This window comes from Elaeis guineensis, chromosome 8 (genome assembly GCF_000442705.2).
Source record: "Elaeis guineensis isolate ETL-2024a chromosome 8, EG11, whole genome shotgun sequence".
NCBI classification, from domain to species: Eukaryota; Viridiplantae; Streptophyta; class Magnoliopsida; order Arecales; family Arecaceae; genus Elaeis; species Elaeis guineensis.
In genome coordinates, this window is record NC_026000.2 from 133,876,269 (window position 1) to 133,897,267 (window position 20,999).

The following is a 20,999-nucleotide window of genomic DNA, read 5'->3' on the forward strand; positions in this document are numbered from 1 at the left end:
GCGCGCGCGTGCGCGCGCGCACATATATATATATATATATATATATATATATATATTATAGAACATCAGTAGATAATATGTTCGATTGATGTATGTCTAGTAAAATATTTATTTTATATTTTAATACATATTTTGAGATAAATGAATATATATTTTTCAAGGTTTTTCAAAGTATGATGCTTATCAGGACATAGTGTATAACTAAGTGATATGTATGAGATGGTTTGTTGGTGTATATTATAAGTTTTTTTGATACAGTTAATAATAATCGAATGTATAGTTATAGATAAATCAATATATGATTTTTTAAATATAGAATTTATTATTATACAATATATGGTTAGTTAATATATATTTAGTAATATGGTCATCGGATGTTTCAATATATATTTGTAAATAAATTAATATATAATTTTTAAAATTTGGTGTTCATCAATATATATTATAAGGTCAGATAATACATATTAGTTTTTTGGATATGTGTAAGCTTGTTTGATGCAAACCTTTCAATGATCAAGCATATAGCTTTAGATAAATTGATTTACAGTTTTTGGAATATGATATTTATTGGTATATAATATATAATCAAGTGATATACATTGATTGTTTGATAAATATTAAGTTTTTTAATATGTATTGGACAATAGTTAAATACATGCTTATAGATAAATTGTTATATAATTTTTATAAATATAATATTTATTTATACAAAGAATATAATTAGTTGATATACATTTAGCAATACAGTTATCCAACATTTTGTTATATAGATTTAAATAAATTGATATATAATTTTTAAAATATGATGGTCATCATTATATAGACGTGATATATGTATAGACGTGATATATGCTGCAAAGCTTGATATATATTAATAGCTATATAATATACTTCTTTAAGTAAATATAATTAATTGGAAAGTTATGCATATTTGATAATATTAAATTGATGATAAAAAATTATTTAAAATATTTAAATTGCTTTGTTGCAAATGTTACGACCAATTCGTATACAGTCAATTTATAAAACATGTTTCAAAAAGGGAGGATAGAGAAAATATATACAAAAAAAATGTGATAAGTTATATATCAACTCTCTAAATTTTAAATGATTGAAAGCTACATTCATGTTACAATGATCTCTGGCATGCTAAAAATGGAGAGATGCTTACATTAAGAAGTCCTTAATGAACCAAAAAAAAAAAGTCAGGTACAATCCAAGTTGCAGTCTTTTTTTCAATCAATTATCTATAAAACAATAAAAATTTGTTGAGCTCCAATAGGTAGTTTTACTAGATCTGTTATAACTTTTGAAAATTATGAAAAATAAGGGTGAAGACTTCTAATCAAGTACTTGTATTAAGATCAAAGTTTAGCTTGTAAGGTATCAATTATTGCTGATTTAGAATCACGTGATATTGCAAAATATAAATATATCTTGAATGGGAATTATGCTACAACTTAAAACATCATCCAAGAGTTTGCCAACTTAGCATAATTTATAAGAAAAGGAGAAAGTTCAATGCAATGATGAAAAGAATTTTTTAGTTTTGTTTAACATTAGAATCAATCTCTCTCTCTCTCTCTCTCTCTATATATATATATATATATATATATATCATTCTTTAGATTTTTTGAAGTTTTGGAAGTAAAGATTTGGAAAAATGAATAGAGATTTTGAAGAGAAGAAAGTGGCTGAGGAGAAAAATCTCATGGATGGTATAGATGGCTTGATGAGGAAGAAAAAGGGTGGAGAGATTTGATGAGGAAGAAGGATCTCTCTTGGTGCATCTTTTTTTGGCATGTATAAATTTTTTTTTTTAATTTTTTTATAGTTATGGAATTAATGGATTATGTTACTAAAATTTTTTTTATTTATATTTGATTTGTTTTAATTTTTTCTTTAAGATGAGAGGAGAAGGGAATATGGCATAAAAAATAGTCTCGTCCCATGTGATCTTCAATGGTGCCCGTCCCATATGATTTTTTTTTCCCCCACTAAAGATTAGTTCTAATCCCTTGTTGCTAGAAGGGGAGTATGACTTATATCACAGGATTTGAACCGCGCTACCACAAATACGAGTTACTGTAATCAGTGTGGTTATTTAATAAATTGGAAAAAAAAGGGTGTAGAATGGTACTTTCATAATTCTCTAAATCTTTTACTATTATTTCTTTTTAGAGGTTTTCGATGAGGGGCTTGACTGCATTGCTTCATTCTCTCTCCGAGTGAATCGGTACTACGGTAATCTAACAACCAATATAAAATCAAATTCAAAGCGAAATTGAATCAATAACTTAAGAAGTAAAACAATATAAATATATTAAGTTACACATGTCTTTGTGTGTTTATCTATGTATAATATTGGATTGACATTTTTTGAGGCTAAGGCCGTTCTCGACCTTTGCGTATCTGGGCTGATGTGAGACCTGGACGCATGATTTATGATTTTCATTCAGCATTTTTTGATCTCTTTGTCCGCTTGAAATCTTGAGGAATGACATCACTCAAGACTCAACTGTGAACCCCATTTAAGCAAACCGCAATATAATTAGTATGCATGCATGTATGTATGTATGTATGTTTAATGTATGTATAGAATATGTAGGAGAGACCATATATGAAGGAAATGGAAAACCAATGACAAAAGGAAAGTATGTTTCAGCCTTGAAGGTCCTACAAAATCCAGCTCTGAAAAGTGAAATGTTGGTGTTTCCATGGACGGCAATGTCGATTGCAGCCTCTCGGGCCATATCACCAGGTCTAAGTTTTACTTCGACCAGGTCCGATAGACCATGCCAAATCCCACGGTAGACAAGACGCCACGCCACTATTCACCGTGCATATTCTCCGCGATTTGCCCCGGTTCACTTGGACCTGGTCCATGCAATGATTTCCCCATCACCGGGGAAGGGACCATGTTGATTCCACGAACATCCTAGGGAGTAGATACAGTGGAAGCATTTGATCGCACGTGTGTGAGTAGAAGTCCGTTGTGGACGGGGCTAAGTCAAAGGATAGCGTTGCGGGGGAATCCGCTTCCGTCACCCCCTCCGCGTCCGCATCAAGCCAGACGGACGAAGTGACGCGAACAGGGAACGCCAACGCGGTATCCACCCACGTTGGGTCCCAGCCATCGCGACCCTCCCATTCAAATCCAACGGTCCTCTTTCATCCCTCTCTTGTATAAAAGCAAAGAGTCTACAAAACTCCTTTCGTTTCATACATGGGCTGGTCAACTCCAACCCCCTCTCTTCTTTTCTTCTCTGCGCAACTCCCATCAGAAGAGTCCAGATCCGAGATCTTTCCCCGTCCCTGCCTCACAATTCTCCTTCCCAGAAGCTTCCGCTTTGTTGCCCCCAATTAGTAGAAAAGGTTACTACCGCCAGCTACTGTGACCGACCAGAGCAGTAACTACTATCTTGGTTTAAGAATAAGAATCAGTAATATTCTCATACCATGAGAGGGGGGAAGAAGAGGCTGCCACCCACAGAATGGGAAAGCGAGGCGGCGGCGCCGGAGACCTCCTCCTCGGTGGCCAGCAAGAGGCCTAAAGTGCCAGCTCTTACTGGGTTAGTTTCTGTTTTCCTGAATTTCGTAATACTGGATAGAGAATTAATAATTTGTTTTGTGTTGTTTTGAACTATTTCCGTGATGAGTGTTAGCGGTTTCGTGGGTGCAGTGTTATAGTAGAAGCGCTGAAGATGGATGGCTTGCAGAGGCTCTGCTCCACTCTAGAGCCTCTTTTTCGCCGGATCGTGAGTCATTGAACATCCTTCATGTTTTGGTTCTTTGTTATTTAAGATGGATGTATTGGAATTTGTATGTTGCTTTCATGTTTTCTTAGCTTGGTTGCTTGAGAATTTTGTTGCTACAGCCTCTCGTTAGAACACTTGAACCAATTTCAGAGAATTGGCATGGCTATATGTGTTGGTGGAGATAAATTTGTAGGACTAATACATGCTGGAGGCATCCATCTGTGCCGGATTTCCTTTATTTGTTGGCTGTCTAAAAAGATTCTGAATGGCTTCTGTTGATGCCAATTGTGGGTTAAAATAAGACCTTACATGTGTGTAAAATAAAGCAATGCAGAGTACACATAACACTGATGTTAAAAAAATGATACATGAATGAGTTCACAGGAATACTTTAATGATGTATCGACATAAAGAATGATCAAGATTTGGACATACTTCTCTTCTTAGTTCTGAAGTTGGAGGCTTGGTATATTAGAAATTTGCTGGTATAGATGTAGTTAGTGATTGAGAGCTTGCCTTGGCACAAAGGTAAGGTTGCTTCATTATGAAATGGGTGTCATGGGTCTGAAGCATGAAAATATACTCTCTGTACATTGGGGTAAGGCTGTGTGCATCTAACTCTCCCCAGACCCTGCAACAGAGAGAGCCTCTTGTATTAGGACACCCTTTTTGGGCGTCGTGGGTGATTGTTTTGGAAGTTGAAATCATGATGAGAAATTTAGGCATGGTTTGGATGCCTAAAGAGCAATATAGCCCTTCCATTAGTTCTTTAATTTTTAGTTTTGGTTTCAGTTATGTATGGAATTTTAATTGCCTTTGGACAAGAGTATATTGGAGAACTACCTGCAGGATTAGGTCAAAAGAAGAAATCCAGTTTGCAGCTCTCTTTGTATGGTGAAAATATAGGCTAAATTGTTCAAAAGATGCTCACTTTTTGGGAGAGAATGATAAAAGGATATAGACATTATGGCAGGAATATGTTTGTAGTATCATGCCAAATTCCATGTTGCAATTTAGAAGATAAAATTACAATAACGGTTAAGGTATTGAATATTTTAATTTGTTGTTTCATAAATAATAATTTCCTCTCTAAAGCAATTAGATTATCAAGGTTATATATCTGTTGATCTAAATAGGAAGTGGGGCTTACTCTCCTGTTTACTTATCCTGTCGCGTTTCACATGGAAAAACAGGTCAGTGAAGAAGTGGAGCGTGCATTGACAAAATCAAGCTGTGCCAGTTTGACCGGAAGGTGAGATATTTAATTATTTATTATAACTAATACCAACCAATCACAAAAAATTATCATGTATCAAGTCACAATGATGTGTATAATTTTGTATCAGAATGCAGTATTGACAAGCTAATTGCATATGACAAAGCATACGCCATGGCTTTGTCATTCTGTTTAGATCCTTCCATTATATGTTATCCATAATATCTCCACCTTTTCTCTTGCTGCTGTTTATTCATGAAGTCTTCATGTAGATTTTTATACTTCTCATTATAGAGCCAAATTTCTAGCAATGACAACACTTTGATATCTGCCGTCCTTTTGTTTAGACTCAGGACTCATAACAATTTTGCAATATATATATATATATATATATATATATATATATATATATATATATATATATATATATAGGTTTTGGCTCAACTTAAGAATAGATTCCTACATCCCTTTTCAATTTTCCTTAGTTCTGATCTGATATTACTTTTGTAATCTCAATACCTAATACAATGTCAATTGAAACAACAGAAACCATGAATCATCTTCCTAAAAATCAATAGTCAGTTCCATTTGTTACAAAATACCAATTTCAATGGAAGTATTGTTCTGTAAATATATGAACTGAGAGTTGCCTCAGTGATTATACCCTGCTTCCTAGCAATCAAAGGTTCTTGGTTAGAGTCTTGGTTGGTGCATGCTCATTGCTCAAGAATTTGGACCTAGCGGTTGAGTCTCTTTCCCTTCCCCTAAAAAAGATTCTGTAAATATTCTTCGTATACTATATTTCTGGACATGTAGATTGGAGTATTGCCAACCATAGGTGATCGCAAACATTGTATATATAAAGTCTGCTACAGTGCAGTAATGGCATATTCTACTGCTTCCAACCATAATTCTCTAATTTTCTCCTTCTGTGACAAGAACAAGGTGATGAGAATCTGGGTCCACCACTTGGTATGCACACCCAAACAGCACTCTAACAAGGTTTCATCTTGTTATGAGTTCCTTGTACATGTCTTTAGTTACCCTGTATGATACGTTTATAACCTTTACTGATACCTGGTAATCACCTACTTGTGGCACTTCATCAAGATCATAGATTGTTATTTAAAAAGAAATACATTATTAGGACAGGTTTCTTATTTTAATACTTGTAGAGGTCACTTGTAACAAGAGGGCAGGCCCTGGCACAACGGTAAGGTGGCTCTATTTTGATCTGGATGTCATAGGTTTGACATGCGAAAACAGCCTCTCCACTTGCAGGGGTAAGGCTGCATTCGTCTAACACTCTCTGGACCTAGCAATGGCAAGAGTCTCATTCACTGGGATTTTTTTTTAGAGGATATTTGTAGCATCAATTTTATGAATATCATTGGTTCCTTTTTCACATTACAACCTTCTGATTGTACAAAAACTCTAACAACAACTCACAACATTATTACTATTCATGCCAGTGTATGGACTCTATCCTCGCTTACAAACTCCTCTAAGATTTATTAAGAATTTTCTATGATCTGAGAGAAGAATGCTTTTTAAGGAGATGGGCCTATGGAGAAAAGCGTGATTTTGTTTACTTCATGGGAAACTTTTTGTTCTAGTGTTTACAGCATTTTCTTTTGGAGAGAAGATGATTCGAATCTAGCTCTAGCTATTAGGAACATATGACAATTTAAACTACTGTCAAATACAGCAGGTCCTCCCCCCTGAGAATAGACGGACCAGGGGGGAGGAAGCTGCAACTTCATTTCAGATCAAGGATGCCCCCTCACCTATTCACTGGAGGAAAGGTAGAGGGGGAACAGGGTGCAGCGATCCATGTTGTGCTGCTGGATGCAAACACTGGCATGGTTGTCCCATCAGGGCCTGAATCGATGGCTAAACTAAATGTAATGGTGCTGGAAGGTGACTTCAATGATGAAGCTGATGATGATTGGTCCCAAGAGCACTTTGAAAGCTATGAAGTGAAGGAGCGTGAAGGAAAGAGGCCACTTCTCACTGGGGACTTGCAGGTAACTCTCAAAGGAGGAGTTGGCACCCTGGGAGAACTGACCTTCACAGACAACTCTAGCTGGATAAGGAGCAGAAAATTTAGAATTGGTTTGAAACTGGCTGATGGTTATTGTGATGGCATTCGCATTCGTGAGGCTAAGACTGAGGCATTTGCCGTAAAAGATCACAGAGGAGAATGTAAGCTTTTGTATTCTGCTTTCTAAATTTTATATCATCCCCTTTTATATTCTTTTTGAATCTTTTTCAATGCAACATGACTTTATTTTTGCTGTCATCATTATAGTATACAAGAAACACTACCCACCTGCCTTACATGATGAGGTATGGAGATTGGAAAGAATAGCAAAGGATGGAGCACTGCACAAGAAGTTGGTAAATGCCAATATATTAACTGTTGAAGATTTCCTCCGATTTCTTGTCAGAGATCCACAGAGATTAAGAAATGTGAGGACCCACTTTTCACTTTCCAATATTCCTTTCATGTTCTCTCCTCTTTTCCTTTTAATACCGATTTGCTTCTTTTAATTCCATTGAATTTGTATTACAAATTGTTTTGGGGCTTTCACTATATAGGTACTTGGAAGTGCCGTGTCCAATAAGATGTGGGAGAACACAGTGGAGCATGCCAAGACTTGTGTGCTAGGTGGGAAGCTTTATGTATACTACTCTGATGAAACAAGAAGCAGTGGAGCTGTTTTTAACCACATTTATGAGCTTAGGGGACTTATTGCAAATGGCCAGTTTCTCTCTGTTGAATCACTTTCTCATGATCAAAAGGTATGGTGCTGCTTCTTATCAATGAGACTGTCAATAAAACCTACATCAAAGGGATTGGTCATTATGTTTTTCTCTTGTTAAATTTTTTCCTTCTTTCGCGAGTTATGTTTTATTGATTTTTTCACTTTATGCCATTTTTAAACTGTGAAAAAAAATTATTTTCATCGATTAGCATGCATTTTGGGAATATTGAACTTAGTTTACTTGAAGCAATATGGAAGATATGTTTATGGTTCCTTGTCTATTGAATGATTTAAAATTTTATGTGAGATAAAGTACAATCTAAAACAGGTCTCAGTTGATCTGTTAGTCAAGAGAGCATATGATGACTGGAACCATGCCATAGAGTATGATGGCCAAGACCTGCTGAATTCTGTAAAGAGTAGTCAAAAGGCACAACATCCACCCACCACAGACTACAACTCCCCCCTTGGCATGAGCCATTGTCTCATGCCAACAGCACACCCTGAAGGCTACCATTCATCAAGCTCTGGAACTTGTCTCCAGAATGAAGGAACTCACAGTAATCACTCAGCCCTGCTAGCTCTTGCAACCCCACAAACATCATATGGCGGTGCTTGTACTTCAGGAGAATGGCCACATGTGCAAGAAGAGCAGAATTTCAATGATTACATGGAAGAGATTCGCATCAGGAGTTTGGAGATCTTAGAACATGGTGACATGCAGTGCTTGCTGAGCTCCTTTAATACAAATGGAGTCGGAGTTTTTGGTAGTTCCAGTGAGGCTCATTATTCTTATCCTAGTGCTCACTTTGAGCCTCAGAGTGAGTGCATGTTTGGGCAGGAGCATAACCGAAATAATGCAAAGGCTGCGATAAGTTGGCTTAAGCTGAAAGCAGCTTTCAGATGGGGCATCTTCGTTAGAAAGAAAGCTGCAGAGAGGAGAGCTCAGCTGGTGGAGTTGGATTGAATAAAGATGATAAGTATTGACCATCCTCTCCTCTTCTATCTGAGTCTTCTGTATTCAAGTCTCCTGTAGGAGAAATGATAACATTGACAGTCTCTCTTAAAGACTGGATGATTGTCAGAAATCAGAGAATATAGCTCACAACTAGCCTGTTGCCTATATATGAGCCTAACTAGTTGCCTAGAGATGATACCAGGCAGCCTTCAGTCAGTCTGAGCCTATTCTCATGACCCATGTTCTCTTCCTAATAGTATCACTTTGATTTGGTGAAGACTCCTGTTCTCACTATGGTATATTAATTTGCTGATTGTTGAAGTTTTGAGGTTGAAGCCAGAAAACTTTTAGGTGTTTTGTTGTGGATATTGTGCTGTTTCGTGATTGCATGTATGTGCTCTGTTCCTTTGTAAATTTGACTGTGGAAGCTACCTCAGCTTTGTAATAAGAGTGTTAATCATTTCAGTTCATTACTTGGTATCCTTTAAAATTTTGTTTCAGTTCTGTGATCTCATTGCATTGATGATACAATCAGCAGAAGTGGAATCTGGTGAGTCACCAGCTGAATGCGGTATGATTGTCTGGAAGGGCGAAGCAAATGCTTTCAGGTGTATTAAGCTTGTTGAATTCTTAGTGTTAGACATTCTACACGTAATTGGCTGTCATTGATCTCATTACTCTCAGCCATCGTTTGTCTGGGAAGCAATCCAAAAAACTCAAGTGATGATTTCTGGATATGCCCATAAATCTTGTTTACAGGTGTATGAATTGAGTGTCAGGAAGTCGAGCTGCTTGAGTATTTACCAGACTCGCTTAAAACTTGAGATCTAGCATCCTGATTTATTAAAATGAAGTCTAGGTGCAAATAAATTAGTTCCGTTGCTGCAAGTATTATATGGGAATAAAAATGAAATGGATATTATTCATCCGAATCCACTTCGATGTCCAAATCCTTGTAGATACAGGTAGAAAATTTAGCATCCAACTAGTATTTGCATTTGTTGCATGCAAAATAATAAATCTTGCATTCAACTTTCTTTTTAAAGCCTTATTTGGTCTCAATGTCTCATATATCTTCTCTCGGATCATGTTTCTTAAACTTACTAAAGAAATCAAATAACATGATTCTTTGAATTTTCTTCATACTTTTTTCTGAGGTAGAATTTTAACATCCTTTCTGGTCTCTGAGAATCTGGCAACCATGCTCACGAGTGGCAAGCCATGAACCTGATCCATTCATTTATCAGCCATCACTACAATCATAGCCACTAAGCATCATTAGTCGCAGCATAAATTCGACACCAAACATCACCAATTGTCAATAGTTTGGTGTCTAAGAATTATTCAGCAAAGAGAGAAATTTCTAGATTTAAGAAAAGACTGTAAACTTAGGAAAAAAATTTTTACCCGAAAATTTATCAAAAGTTAAGGGGAAAATGAGAGCTAAAATTTTATCAAAAAAAAAAAAAGTAAAGGGGAAAGAGAACAATTATATGTTGAAAATTAAGAATGTAAAATAATGTTTTGAGACACTCGTTAACATCAAGAATGAGAGAGATAACAACTGCAATTGCCAGCAATGCACAACAGCTATCAAAATTAATTATAAAATTATGCAAAACTTCATAAACTATCGTTGAACACAAAACTCAAGCTTCTGATGAGTTCATGAATAATTTAATAAATAAAGGAAATTTTAAGGATTGTAATCGTAAGATGAGTCTATTTTTATTTTAATCTCGGAAAATACAGTAACCGTCTTCTGCCACCACCTCCTCCATGATACCAAGTGGTCGAAATCTGTGGTCACAGGGAACAGAACAATCAGTTCCACATTAGATGGAGAAGTTTCAACGACACTCTGATGCTCCTCCAACATGAAGACCAGCCCATTTCATTGGAAAAACAAGGATCATTCATACCATCATAAAGGCCCATTGTACAATATTTTAATGCAAAACCACCAATTTTCCATGAAGTGGTCATTTGATACACATATGTTGAGCATTCTAGAGAAAGAAATGGTAAACTAACACAACTGCGGCAAATACTACCTTTAACATATAGGAACTGAATAACAGTATAAACTAAAGTTTAGAAATTATGCACAAACCAACCACCAATGAACTGAAGAGTTTCTCTTCCACTTTCACATTCATATCCTAATTCTCCATTCATGAGTTCAAGTGTTTGACAATGCTAAGCACCTGAAAGACAAATATAATACAATTAGCTACATAAACATATCTTTCCGTCTGCAAATTATATGGACAGATACTTTTTTTCTAAAACTGAAATCAACAATTGCAAGCGATTCAGATTTGCAATGAACTGTGCTGAACAGATAGACCAATTGTGGGAATCTTAGAGATACAAATTTTGATCACAACAAACTCATAACAGTGGTTTACAGAATCTAACATTTTATTTAGTTTTGGGAAGTCAACTTGAAAATGTTTATATCTGGGTGGTTAGATATACCACACCGTCAGTCTCAGGTTTCCAATTGACTGCAAGTCCTGCTCCCCTGCTCAAATCTGTATGCATTGGGATATATGAGAGGGAACACAGGCAACAAATAAGTCAACTTCTATCAAGTAGTACAACCTAGAATCAACAACTCATGTCCAACTACTATACTGTGCAGTTCAAATTTGATTAATGGAAAGAGAAGATAAAACCAGATAAAAATCAGCAACTATCACAATAAGCAGCAATTCTTGAGATCACAAGTACAGAGGGATTCTTCTGTTCAGGGATGTAAAATGTTCATCCTAAAGATGCAGGTTATGCTCCCTTTCACTCGAAAAAAGAAAAATCATGTTATGCTGCTTCAGAGTTTTTTGAGGTTTTAAAATCGGTATAGTGAACAAAAGCATGATCCCAAACTATATTTGCCTATATTGTGCAGTGGAGAACTTGGTAAGTCTCATCTCACTTGAGCCATTGGGCCTTTCCTTAGGTTGTACATGATCTGCACTGTACCCTTTCAATTCCCTTCCATATATTTTAGCAGTTTCTCGTATAGATTTAGTTCTCTCAGCTCTGCTTGCAGTATGCTTCTTATTCACTTCTGTCTTTCTTATACTAATAAATGGAAAATAACATTCTATGGTGTTACATTAGGTTTGGAGCACCACTATGTTCCTTTTTTCCCAAGCACAAATATTTGGTAAGTTATCTCATATTCCTGTGTCCACATCCAACCTTTTTGCAACCCCTAGAAGCTCAAGAGCATTATCTTAATCTAGAAAGTATCGATTTCCCGTCTACTAGCTTTGTTCATCACCTACACAGTTGAGTTCCTTAGGTGTATGATCCTAATGTACCTCACACAAACACCCAGCCATAACTAATGGTATCAACCAAAGCCGCCCAAGGTTTCGTCTCAAGCCCTCATGCCAACAACAGCACTTCTAGCCTACAACCAACCAGCAGAGTCAAGTTCCTTAGAAGGTGTTCGGTCCCAACGTACCTCACACATACACCCAGCCACAACAAATGGCATTGACCAGAGCCACACAAGCTTTCATCTCAAGACCTCATGTCAACTGAAGCAGTTCTAGCCAATAAAATCCAGCAACAAATCCTCTGAAAACACAATCCTTACAGCAAATCTTATTGGGCCCTCCATAACAACCTATTCGATATGTTAGACTCTACAGATTGTTAACATCATCACTACAAGATGCTTAAATAGCTGTCAAGTACAATGGACTCATTCAGAATTATTGCGCTAGAAAATCAGGGCATGTAGTGTTGCATAGACACAGACCTGTGTCAGATTTGTGTGCATATCCAAGTGTCTCACTCGGAAAGAGGAAAAGTTAAAAAAAGACATGCAAGAATGCATTTAGAAAAATGATGATTTTAACTAAGAATTATATCAGATTTTGATACTATAAAACTGAAAATATATTAAGGTGTTTTATGTGCTATATGAATTTGATGGAGCACTCCTTTCTTGGTGCCAACTCATTAATAAAATATTTACACCGAAAAAAAATTTAATAAATTATTAATTTAAATTTTACTATTCATTTCAAAAGTTTCAATACATTCTAACTTGTTTGATATGCTCATCAAAACGTGCAGCACTAGTAAATTGATGATGCATGCAAGATCTTAAAGAGGGGCCATACATACGAATTACAAAACTAAAAATAACATTGTTTGCTATATAGAGTAGAATTATAGGGTTTAGCATCAAGAATGATCATAAGAAACATTAGCAAAATATATAGAATGTTGTCACTAAATGATTAAAAATATGACAATACATGTCTCATTCTGCAAGATTAACAAAGTTTCGTAAATACCTCCATCCTTGACCAAGCTCCGAATGTGAAAAAAGCTAACTTCTGATGTCATGTGCTGGACTTATTGTTGGAAGCATTCCACTCTCCATCAACCTATAAAATTATAGATGAGAGTCCAAGTAATGCTGGTTAGACTTTTCAGGACATAACTACAATTTAGGCTCAGAAAATAATCCAAATTAAATATGGATAAATAATCTGTGGATGAATCTCTGTAGTAAACTATAGAAGAAATTTCTGAAACTTCTGAGATGAAAATCCAAAATGCATGTTAAATGCATCAACAACTGGTTGACAAACTACGATAACAGAACATCCCAGAATGGAGAGGAGCATATGCCTCGTACCACGAACAGTTTGCATTCCATCCAAAATATAAGAAAAAGAAAGATTCCTCCATTCTTGACTTCTTTTTAGGACATTTTCACCTCTCTGTCTCTCTAATGCTGACGCATGCCAACGAAATAAAACGAAAGACAAGGTCATGGTGCCAAACCTTTTTATAAAATATATTCTTGTCCAATCATTGGTTATCTGTAAATGCAATTTTGATATTTCTGACCTTCTGATCAATAATTTTGATTGTCTAATAACACCACCACCATCTTTTCCTCTTAGGATCTTTGTTGCAAGAAAAACAGCATGGAAATTGTTATCTTACAGCAAAAAACAGTGTCCAATCTATTTTGTTCACCAGAAAATGTATCAATCTGGATAGTCTTTTCCTCTATATTACAGAGAAAGTAGAACTTTTTATTTTCCAAAAGAACAGCCAGAAAATGAAAGACAGAATCAGAGGCCCTCTTAGAAAAAGAAAATTAGCGTATCTTCTTTATTTTTCATCTTCCTTTTCCTATATTTCAATTGTTTTTTCCTTTTCATAAAGGAGGCTTTCATTTTCATTTCTTTTACCACGGGTTTCCTGGGAACCAAAAACACCCTTATCTTAGCTTCTCCAATAATCTACATATATTATGCAAAGTTATTTTAATACTTACATTCTTGACCAATATCTAAAACGAGAAAAGCTCACTTCTAACATTATTATAGCTAACCAAACTACATGTTGGAGTCAACAATTTCAAAAGCTGCAATTAGAAAACTTACATGAGAAGTGTCCATGTCCGATGCATATTCAATTTGCATACATATTTGACAAGGATTGTATTTGTAGGAGCCAGACACAAACATTTAGTTCACACAGGTTTGAACACATGCATGAGTGTAGTGACACTCTAAGACAGCGCAAATCAATATCAGTGTAAATTTTTATTTTTAAAAACAAAAACTTCCAGTTAATATTTAATTAAATTCTTGGATGAAATAAGAGGTCAGACCAAAAGTAAAACTTTGTGCGGATAATATCAATGGTTTCCATCAAATTAAAATGTTTTGATTGTTTCAAGCCAGATCCAATAGCAAAAAGTAACCTCAATGTTGCAAGCCATGTATTTCCCACACTTTTGGCTGATAAAACTAAATTGACACTTATATGGATCTATGTGAACTATAGGAAATAAGTTGGATTCTCAATATCTCTAACAAGGATATATATTGAGACTTTTCATAAAAGATTGATTTTGTCAATGCAAAACATTATTCATATTCTGGAAAAAGTTGAAGCAATTAGTTTTAAGAAAGAGATGAGTGCTAGGAATTTGTGTTTGACAGAATAAAATACCATCCAGCAATCATTTTAGAATAGCTCCAATCATCTTTTCTCCCCAAAATTCAATCATGGTTTGGAAGTTAGATTAGGAGATAAGATATGGACTACTAGGTCGTGTGAGGGAAACAAAATTGATCATATTGGCTTAATCATGGCACTTACAGGTTCATTATAGCTGCAATCAGCAGAACTGAAGTTACATTGTGACTTATCAATACTTCCATGTTGTGTGAGGTCCCGAGCATCAAGAACTGTTTGTCCAATCACATCTGTATCCATCTTTTGGTTACCAATAGCACTGCTCAATATCTGACTACCAATAGGATCATTTCTATGAAGATTGGGCAGTGAAGAGTTTAAGGAGGAACTGAATATGACATTGGAATTAAAGCTCTGATTCTGTTTCTGTTCCTCCCATTTCTGCTTAGATTTGTCTAAGCTACCTATGTCGGGGAACTTTGGGTCTTCATAAGCACTCATTGCAACAGGCATCATACTCCCACCAAGCGAACCGACATGGCCGTGTACATCATTGCCTATCAATGAGCCATGCATAGGTGCCATTGCAGCATGGATGGAAGATTGACCACAAATATCCCTGTCCATATTTGAGACTGTTGAAGGAACACTGCCTCCAACATTGCTTGGAGATGAACAGTTATTACTAAAAGGGGCACACATGGGCAAAGTGGTTTCATGATAATCGGTTAATGAAAGAGCATCTTGCCAAGTATTGCATCTAACAAGATTGGGAAATTGAGAAGAATCCCCAAGAGGAAACTCAAAAGGGTCTGAGCCAGAGGAAGGCATTCTAACAGAATAATATTTGTCCAAACCACCAGGATGTGTCTGCTCTTTATTTGCTTGCACTAAGAAAGGTTTGTTTGCCATATTAGTGAAAGAGTTGCCGCTAAGACCATTTGCCAGTCCACTGCTAGATAAACTAGAGGGCAAGATGTTGTTTGCTTCCTGCCCTAACTCGAGTCGTCGCAGCTGATCCAGTCCCATAGATGTTGGCATCCCCTGAAGTGAATTTCCTTGATGGTTTCTTGGTAGATTGGTGCCCTGAAGCTTCCAGAGATCATTGATACTATTGCTTGTGTTTTGTGCATGGCCATGTTGAACTATCTGAGAAGGCACCAAACTATGCACTCCAAATGCAGTCGAACTATTCATTCTACCAAGTAATCCATTTGGTTGAAAAGATGTAAGGGCTGGTAGCTGCCTAGATCCCCCCCATGCATGAAAATTTCTAAAACCATCCAATGAACTCGTATTAGTATAAGAGGAGTTTCTACCTCCTAAAACAGTCATGTTAGTTTGCTGGTTTGCCACGGTACTGAGCCTTTTCAGGTAGAGCCTGTACTTCTGCAATCACAAGATGGAAATTCAGGCAGTCAGCAAGAAACAAACATGTAACAAGCAACTGATTATAGGGAGGGAAAAGATGCATTTCTAAAAGACAGCCTGATTGGATTATTTTAAACATCTAAAAGTTTACCCCCAATTAAATAATAGCCTACAACTTTTACAACCATTTTAAAAGGAACTAATCAAATGGACAAGTAGATCCATTCACCAGAAGTAATTATCAGGAAATCACCAGAGTAGGAGAGTCCTTATTGGCTTTGAGCTAAGGTGTAAATAGCTTCCAATCAAAGTGTTCTATTGTTAATCGAATTAAATATTCAAAATGACATAATGCATCCTCAAACAATGTACTAAATATTAGAGAAAAAAACATATGCTAGCAACTGACTGAAAATCAAAGCCTAACCTGTAGATGGCTAGCAACATTTTCTCTTGTCAAATTTTCAACATTCATGAGATCTAATATCTTCTTGGGTACAGCCTCTGTTATCAGAAACAACAAAATGGGGCTTAAAACTAAAGCAACAATGGCATTTAGAAAATTATGATGTATTTCCAATCAAAAGATTAATAAAGGCATTATTATGGAAGTATGAGCATTATGTTTTCCTTCTACCAAATGAACTAAATAATTATTGAAAGTTCTTACTGTCAATTCCCATTGATTAACAGCAGCGACAAATTTGCCATGTAGGTCAACAGACCAAACGACCCTTGGCTTCTTCTGGGCAGAGGATTCTTCATGATCTTGAGTGTTTTCCTCAGAATCTTCATCTTCTTCTTCATTCTGGTCCTTCCTTTTCCTGTTAGCCTTACCACTATGATCACCATGCCCCTGCACGGTTTCAGAATTAGGTATTTGGGCCCTCGGACCGTCCTCCACATTATTGTGATATCTTGTATCAAACTTTCTCCTCCTCACTACATGCTGCCAGATGTTCTTAACCTCCTCGATCCGGATGGGCTTCAACAGATAGTCACAAGCACCATGAGTTATTCCCTTCATCACAGCTTTTGTATCACCATTGGCAGACACCACTGGATTGTATATTAGCACAGTTCAGTGACTCCATCATCAGTTCCTTTTCAGATTTCATGCAACATAGAAGAGATTCTATTCTTTCTTTTATTATGGTATCAATGTGACAAATCAAATGCAAATAGGAGGTAGAGTAAGATTCTTGTTGAAAAATTCAAATGCTATTGATAGTTGCATATATTCTCAAGAAAAAAGATGCTTCCAAATTACAAAGGAAAACAGTCAAGGAAGAGACTAGCCTTCATCTTAATCAGACAAATAGGAATAAAGAATAGCACTGTAAACTTACTAATAACCGGGAGGTCCATTTCGAGGCCCACAAGCTCCAAAAGCTTGAAACCATCCATGTCCGGCATGTGGACATCACTGACAACCAGATCAAACTTGTCTTTGTTCTCCCTCAACAACTCCAAAGCGACAGTCGCCTTAGTTGTCGTCGTAACTGAAGAAAAATAAATCCATGTCTCCTTAAATCCCAATTATTTTCTTTTCTAAAAACGAAAACTCAAATTTTCTTTTCAAAAAAAAAAAAACAAAAAAATACAATTTCTTTCACCTCTTACAGAATCACATTAAAAATCATAACTTTCGACCAAAACAAAAGAAAAAATGACCAATAAAATAGAAAAAAGAAATGTTCGGTGAACTAAGAATGAGAAGAATCTCAAACACGATAAAAAACTAAACTTTTTTCCATTGTTATATATAGAAAGCCAAAAAGAAATAAAAGCAAGAAAAAAAAAAAAAAACAGAAAATTATATGAGAACGAACCATTGTATTGGCAGCGGAGAAGCAGATTCTCCAACAACTTGAGGCAAGTGGGATCATCATCGACGGCAAGAACACGCATGCCCACAGGGAACTCGTCTGTGGCTTCCCCCTCCTTCTCCATGCTTCTCCTCCCCTCTTCTTCCGTCATTCTTTCACCCCAGAGAGAAGCAGAGGGCTGGAGGACCAAATCCTTGGCCAGAATCCCAGCAGCAAAACTCCCCGGGGACCACAAAAGCCGCTTTATATAGCCTTCTTAAATCCTACAACAGAGACTGGTCGAAGAGAAAAGACTGCATGGAAGCAACGAGGAGGTGATAAGGACAGGGGAGGGAGAAAGGCGGCAGCTTTGAAGGGAGTCGGAGGAGGAGAGGTGGGTTGGCGAAGGAGAAGTAAAGGGGTGACGGAACGGAATATTTGAGGGGGGAATGGAGGAGGTTAAATGGGGAAACGAGGAGAGCTTGGCATTGCGAGGGAGAGGGATGAATGGAAGGGGCCCCAATACATGCACCTAACAAAAATGGAAAGTTAGCTTTCCTTGTTCTATTTTAACATTTATGTCTTAATTTTTCTATTTGTCATCAATCGACAATAGAAATAATTTTCAGAAAATCATGGAAATCTAAAAGAGCTAAATCAGAAAAAAATAGGCCATTTAATTATTTTTGGTTTTTTCAATACCAATACTATATTTTAATTTGTTATTTTTTAACTAATGAGTTTTAAATAGAAAAGCTTTTTGTACCTTTTTTTTTTTTTTTTTTAGTTCTATGCTTAATAGCACTAACATCATGCACATATGCGACACACATGATTATGGCATAAAAATATTATAAAAATATCAAGTGCTATATATGAGCTATTGTGGAGTGTGGTGTTAATTTGATAATCATGTAGTTTCTTATCAAAAGGAGTTATGGTCATAATAAAAACTTAAATTCCTCTATAATGATCATCACCTCATTATCGTCACCCTTGTAGTTGTAAATAATAAAGAAAAAAGTAGCAAATGAAGACATGACGATGGTTGAGGCTCTAAATGCAAAATCCATAGTAAAGAAAGCTAGGATTGTAGACTAAAAAAAATATCCAATGATATTACTTAAAGCTAAACCAAGTATACTAACCTTTTATATATATATATAATCTCATATTCTCCATCTTTATGATAGCCACATTTCTACTAAGGCTGAAAAGGTAATTTGACATTGCTAGCTCTTTATATATATTATATATATATATATAATATATAATATATATAATATATATATATATATATATATTATATATATATTATATATAATATTTTATCTCATGTTCTCATCTTACGGTAGCCCTATATTTCTACTAAGACTGAAAAGATAATTTGACATTGCTCGCTCTTTATCTATTTTCTATATTCAAAAATTAATAAATCATTTTGCATGTCCACCCTTCGAAAACATAGTGGGACCTGTTGGCAAATATTCCATATCCCAAATCAATTTTAAAATTTTAAAAGAATCCTCTGAAATAAGGTATTAAACAGAATTATTCCTTTAACTCTATATGATTTACTTGTATTCATTGTATATATATATATTTTGCTATGTATCATTAAATAAACTTTTAATAAGTTGTGATTTTGTAATATCAAAATTTTTCTCTTTGACAGAATATGAGAAATAGAAACTTATTTTATTCTTCTAGATTTTTTTTAAAATATTAAAAATAATAAATTTATTTTGAAAATTTTTTCATTATATAATAATTTTTATATTTTTAAATTTATACAATTCATCATAATTTTATACTTATGCTATAATTAAAGCATAATGTATAGATATATAAAATTTAACATATTTTAAAGCTTTAATATTTAGTATTATTAATTTATTTTAAATTTAATCTAGCTTGACCAACTCAGTGATTGCACAACTGACATCTTGGCTAAATTGATCTCTTTTCTGAATTCAATAATTTTATTTTATTGATTTCTTAAAATTAATTGAAAGTATAGACCCATTTTCAATCGAAACTTTTTATAGAACTCTATGATAGTAATTGGACTTGCATAGTATTTTCTTTAAACAAAAAAAAATATAAGAGATCAATTATCGACATGTCTCTTTTTATAATTTTTTTTTGTATTTTCCATGATGTTAAGTAAAAAATTATTTGTAGCTTCCATATTAGTTCTTAATTTACTTTAAAATAGATCTCTATCAACAAAAAGTATCTATCATCATTTCAATTCTGCATTTTTAAAACCTAATAAGATAATACAATTGAAAGGGATGGAAAGATAGATTCATCTTAGTATTAATTTATTTCAAGAATTGGAAGAAAGGCACAAATAAACTTTTTTCTTTGAAGCCATACCTATTTTAAGAATCCATTTTAAAATAAATTCAGAACCAACATACGACCTATAAGTAACTTTTACTTTCCATCTTGAGATATAGAAAAATTTTTCATAAAAATGAACATATCAATAATTGATCTATCATAGTTGTTGTTTTTCACAAGGTAACCTTAAAAATCACTTAATATCATGAAGCTATACAAAGACTTTCAATTAAAAAGACATGTCCTATATTGTTCCTCCAATTTTAGACTTTTTAAATCATACCATAAATTGACCTGACCAACAGATTAGATCACTGCTACATTTATTAGACTAATCAATTAGACAGCATTATTTTAAAATAAATTTAAGTATAAAAATATAAAATCATTACAATAAAAATTATAATTAATGATATTTTTAAGTACTGTTATAGGCTAGAAAGAATACGGTAAATATCTTTATAGATATTTTTATGATATTTTTTTATGTACCATCTTGAGATGATATTGATAATTAATTATAAATATTTAAAAAATATCGATTAAAATTTTTATTTCGATGGCATATGTAGGTGATTTTAATGGCAATATTTTTTATATGCTGATAAAAATTATTAAAAAATAAATTATATATCCTATAATTAGAATAAAGGGAGGATTTAAACTAATAATCTCTTATTTGAATGACAAGCTCTTAACCATCAAACTATAACTTATATTATTAACATATAAAAATAATATAATATACATTCATATCATTAAATAAATAATACTAAGAATATATATAATAATATATTTTATAAG

At 34.6% G+C, this 20,999-nt stretch overlaps 2 protein-coding genes across 3 annotated transcripts; one reads left to right on the top strand and one right to left on the bottom strand.

Moving 5' to 3' along the window:
- Positions 1–1,957: 1,957 nt before the first annotated feature.
- Positions 1,958–9,170, top strand: LOC105049544 (calmodulin-binding protein 60 E). 2 transcript variants are annotated; one of them, XM_010929220.4, is made up of 7 exons: positions 1,958–3,572; positions 3,683–3,758; positions 4,952–5,010; positions 6,683–7,179; positions 7,286–7,446; positions 7,576–7,779; positions 8,071–9,170. In XM_010929220.4, the coding sequence occupies exons 1-7, from the start codon at positions 3,460–3,462 to the stop codon at positions 8,707–8,709; spliced, it is 1,749 nt and encodes a 582-aa protein (XP_010927522.2). In that variant the 5' UTR covers positions 1,958–3,459; the 3' UTR covers positions 8,710–9,170. The 2 variants fall into 2 exon arrangements, with proteins under 2 accessions (XP_010927522.2, XP_010927523.2); XM_010929221.4 differs by having other exon boundaries at positions 2,634–3,572; positions 6,686–7,179.
- A 1,186-nt stretch (positions 9,171–10,356) lies between these two features.
- On the bottom strand, positions 10,357–18,303 carry LOC105049543 (two-component response regulator ORR24). Its single transcript, XM_010929219.3, is given in 8 exon segments — positions 10,357–10,907; positions 13,020–13,112; positions 14,851–16,056; positions 16,466–16,542; positions 16,709–16,720; positions 16,723–17,097; positions 17,388–17,540; positions 17,871–18,303. Coding segments are annotated over 7 exon segments (2,016 nt in total). The 5' UTR covers positions 18,019–18,303; the 3' UTR covers positions 10,357–10,907; positions 13,020–13,067.
- Positions 18,304–20,999: the final 2,696 nt, after the last annotated feature.

Coding starts and splice junctions, on each gene's coding strand:
- LOC105049544 (XM_010929220.4), top strand. CDS start 3,460: ATGAGAGGGGGGAAGAAGAGGCTGCCACCCACAGAATGGGAAAGCGAG. Junction 5,011..6,682: donor TGTGCCAGTTTGACCGGAAG/GTGAGATATTTA, acceptor TGTCAAATACAG/CAGGTCCTCCCCCCTGAGAA. Junction 7,780..8,070: donor CACTTTCTCATGATCAAAAG/GTATGGTGCTGC, acceptor AATCTAAAACAG/GTCTCAGTTGATCTGTTAGT.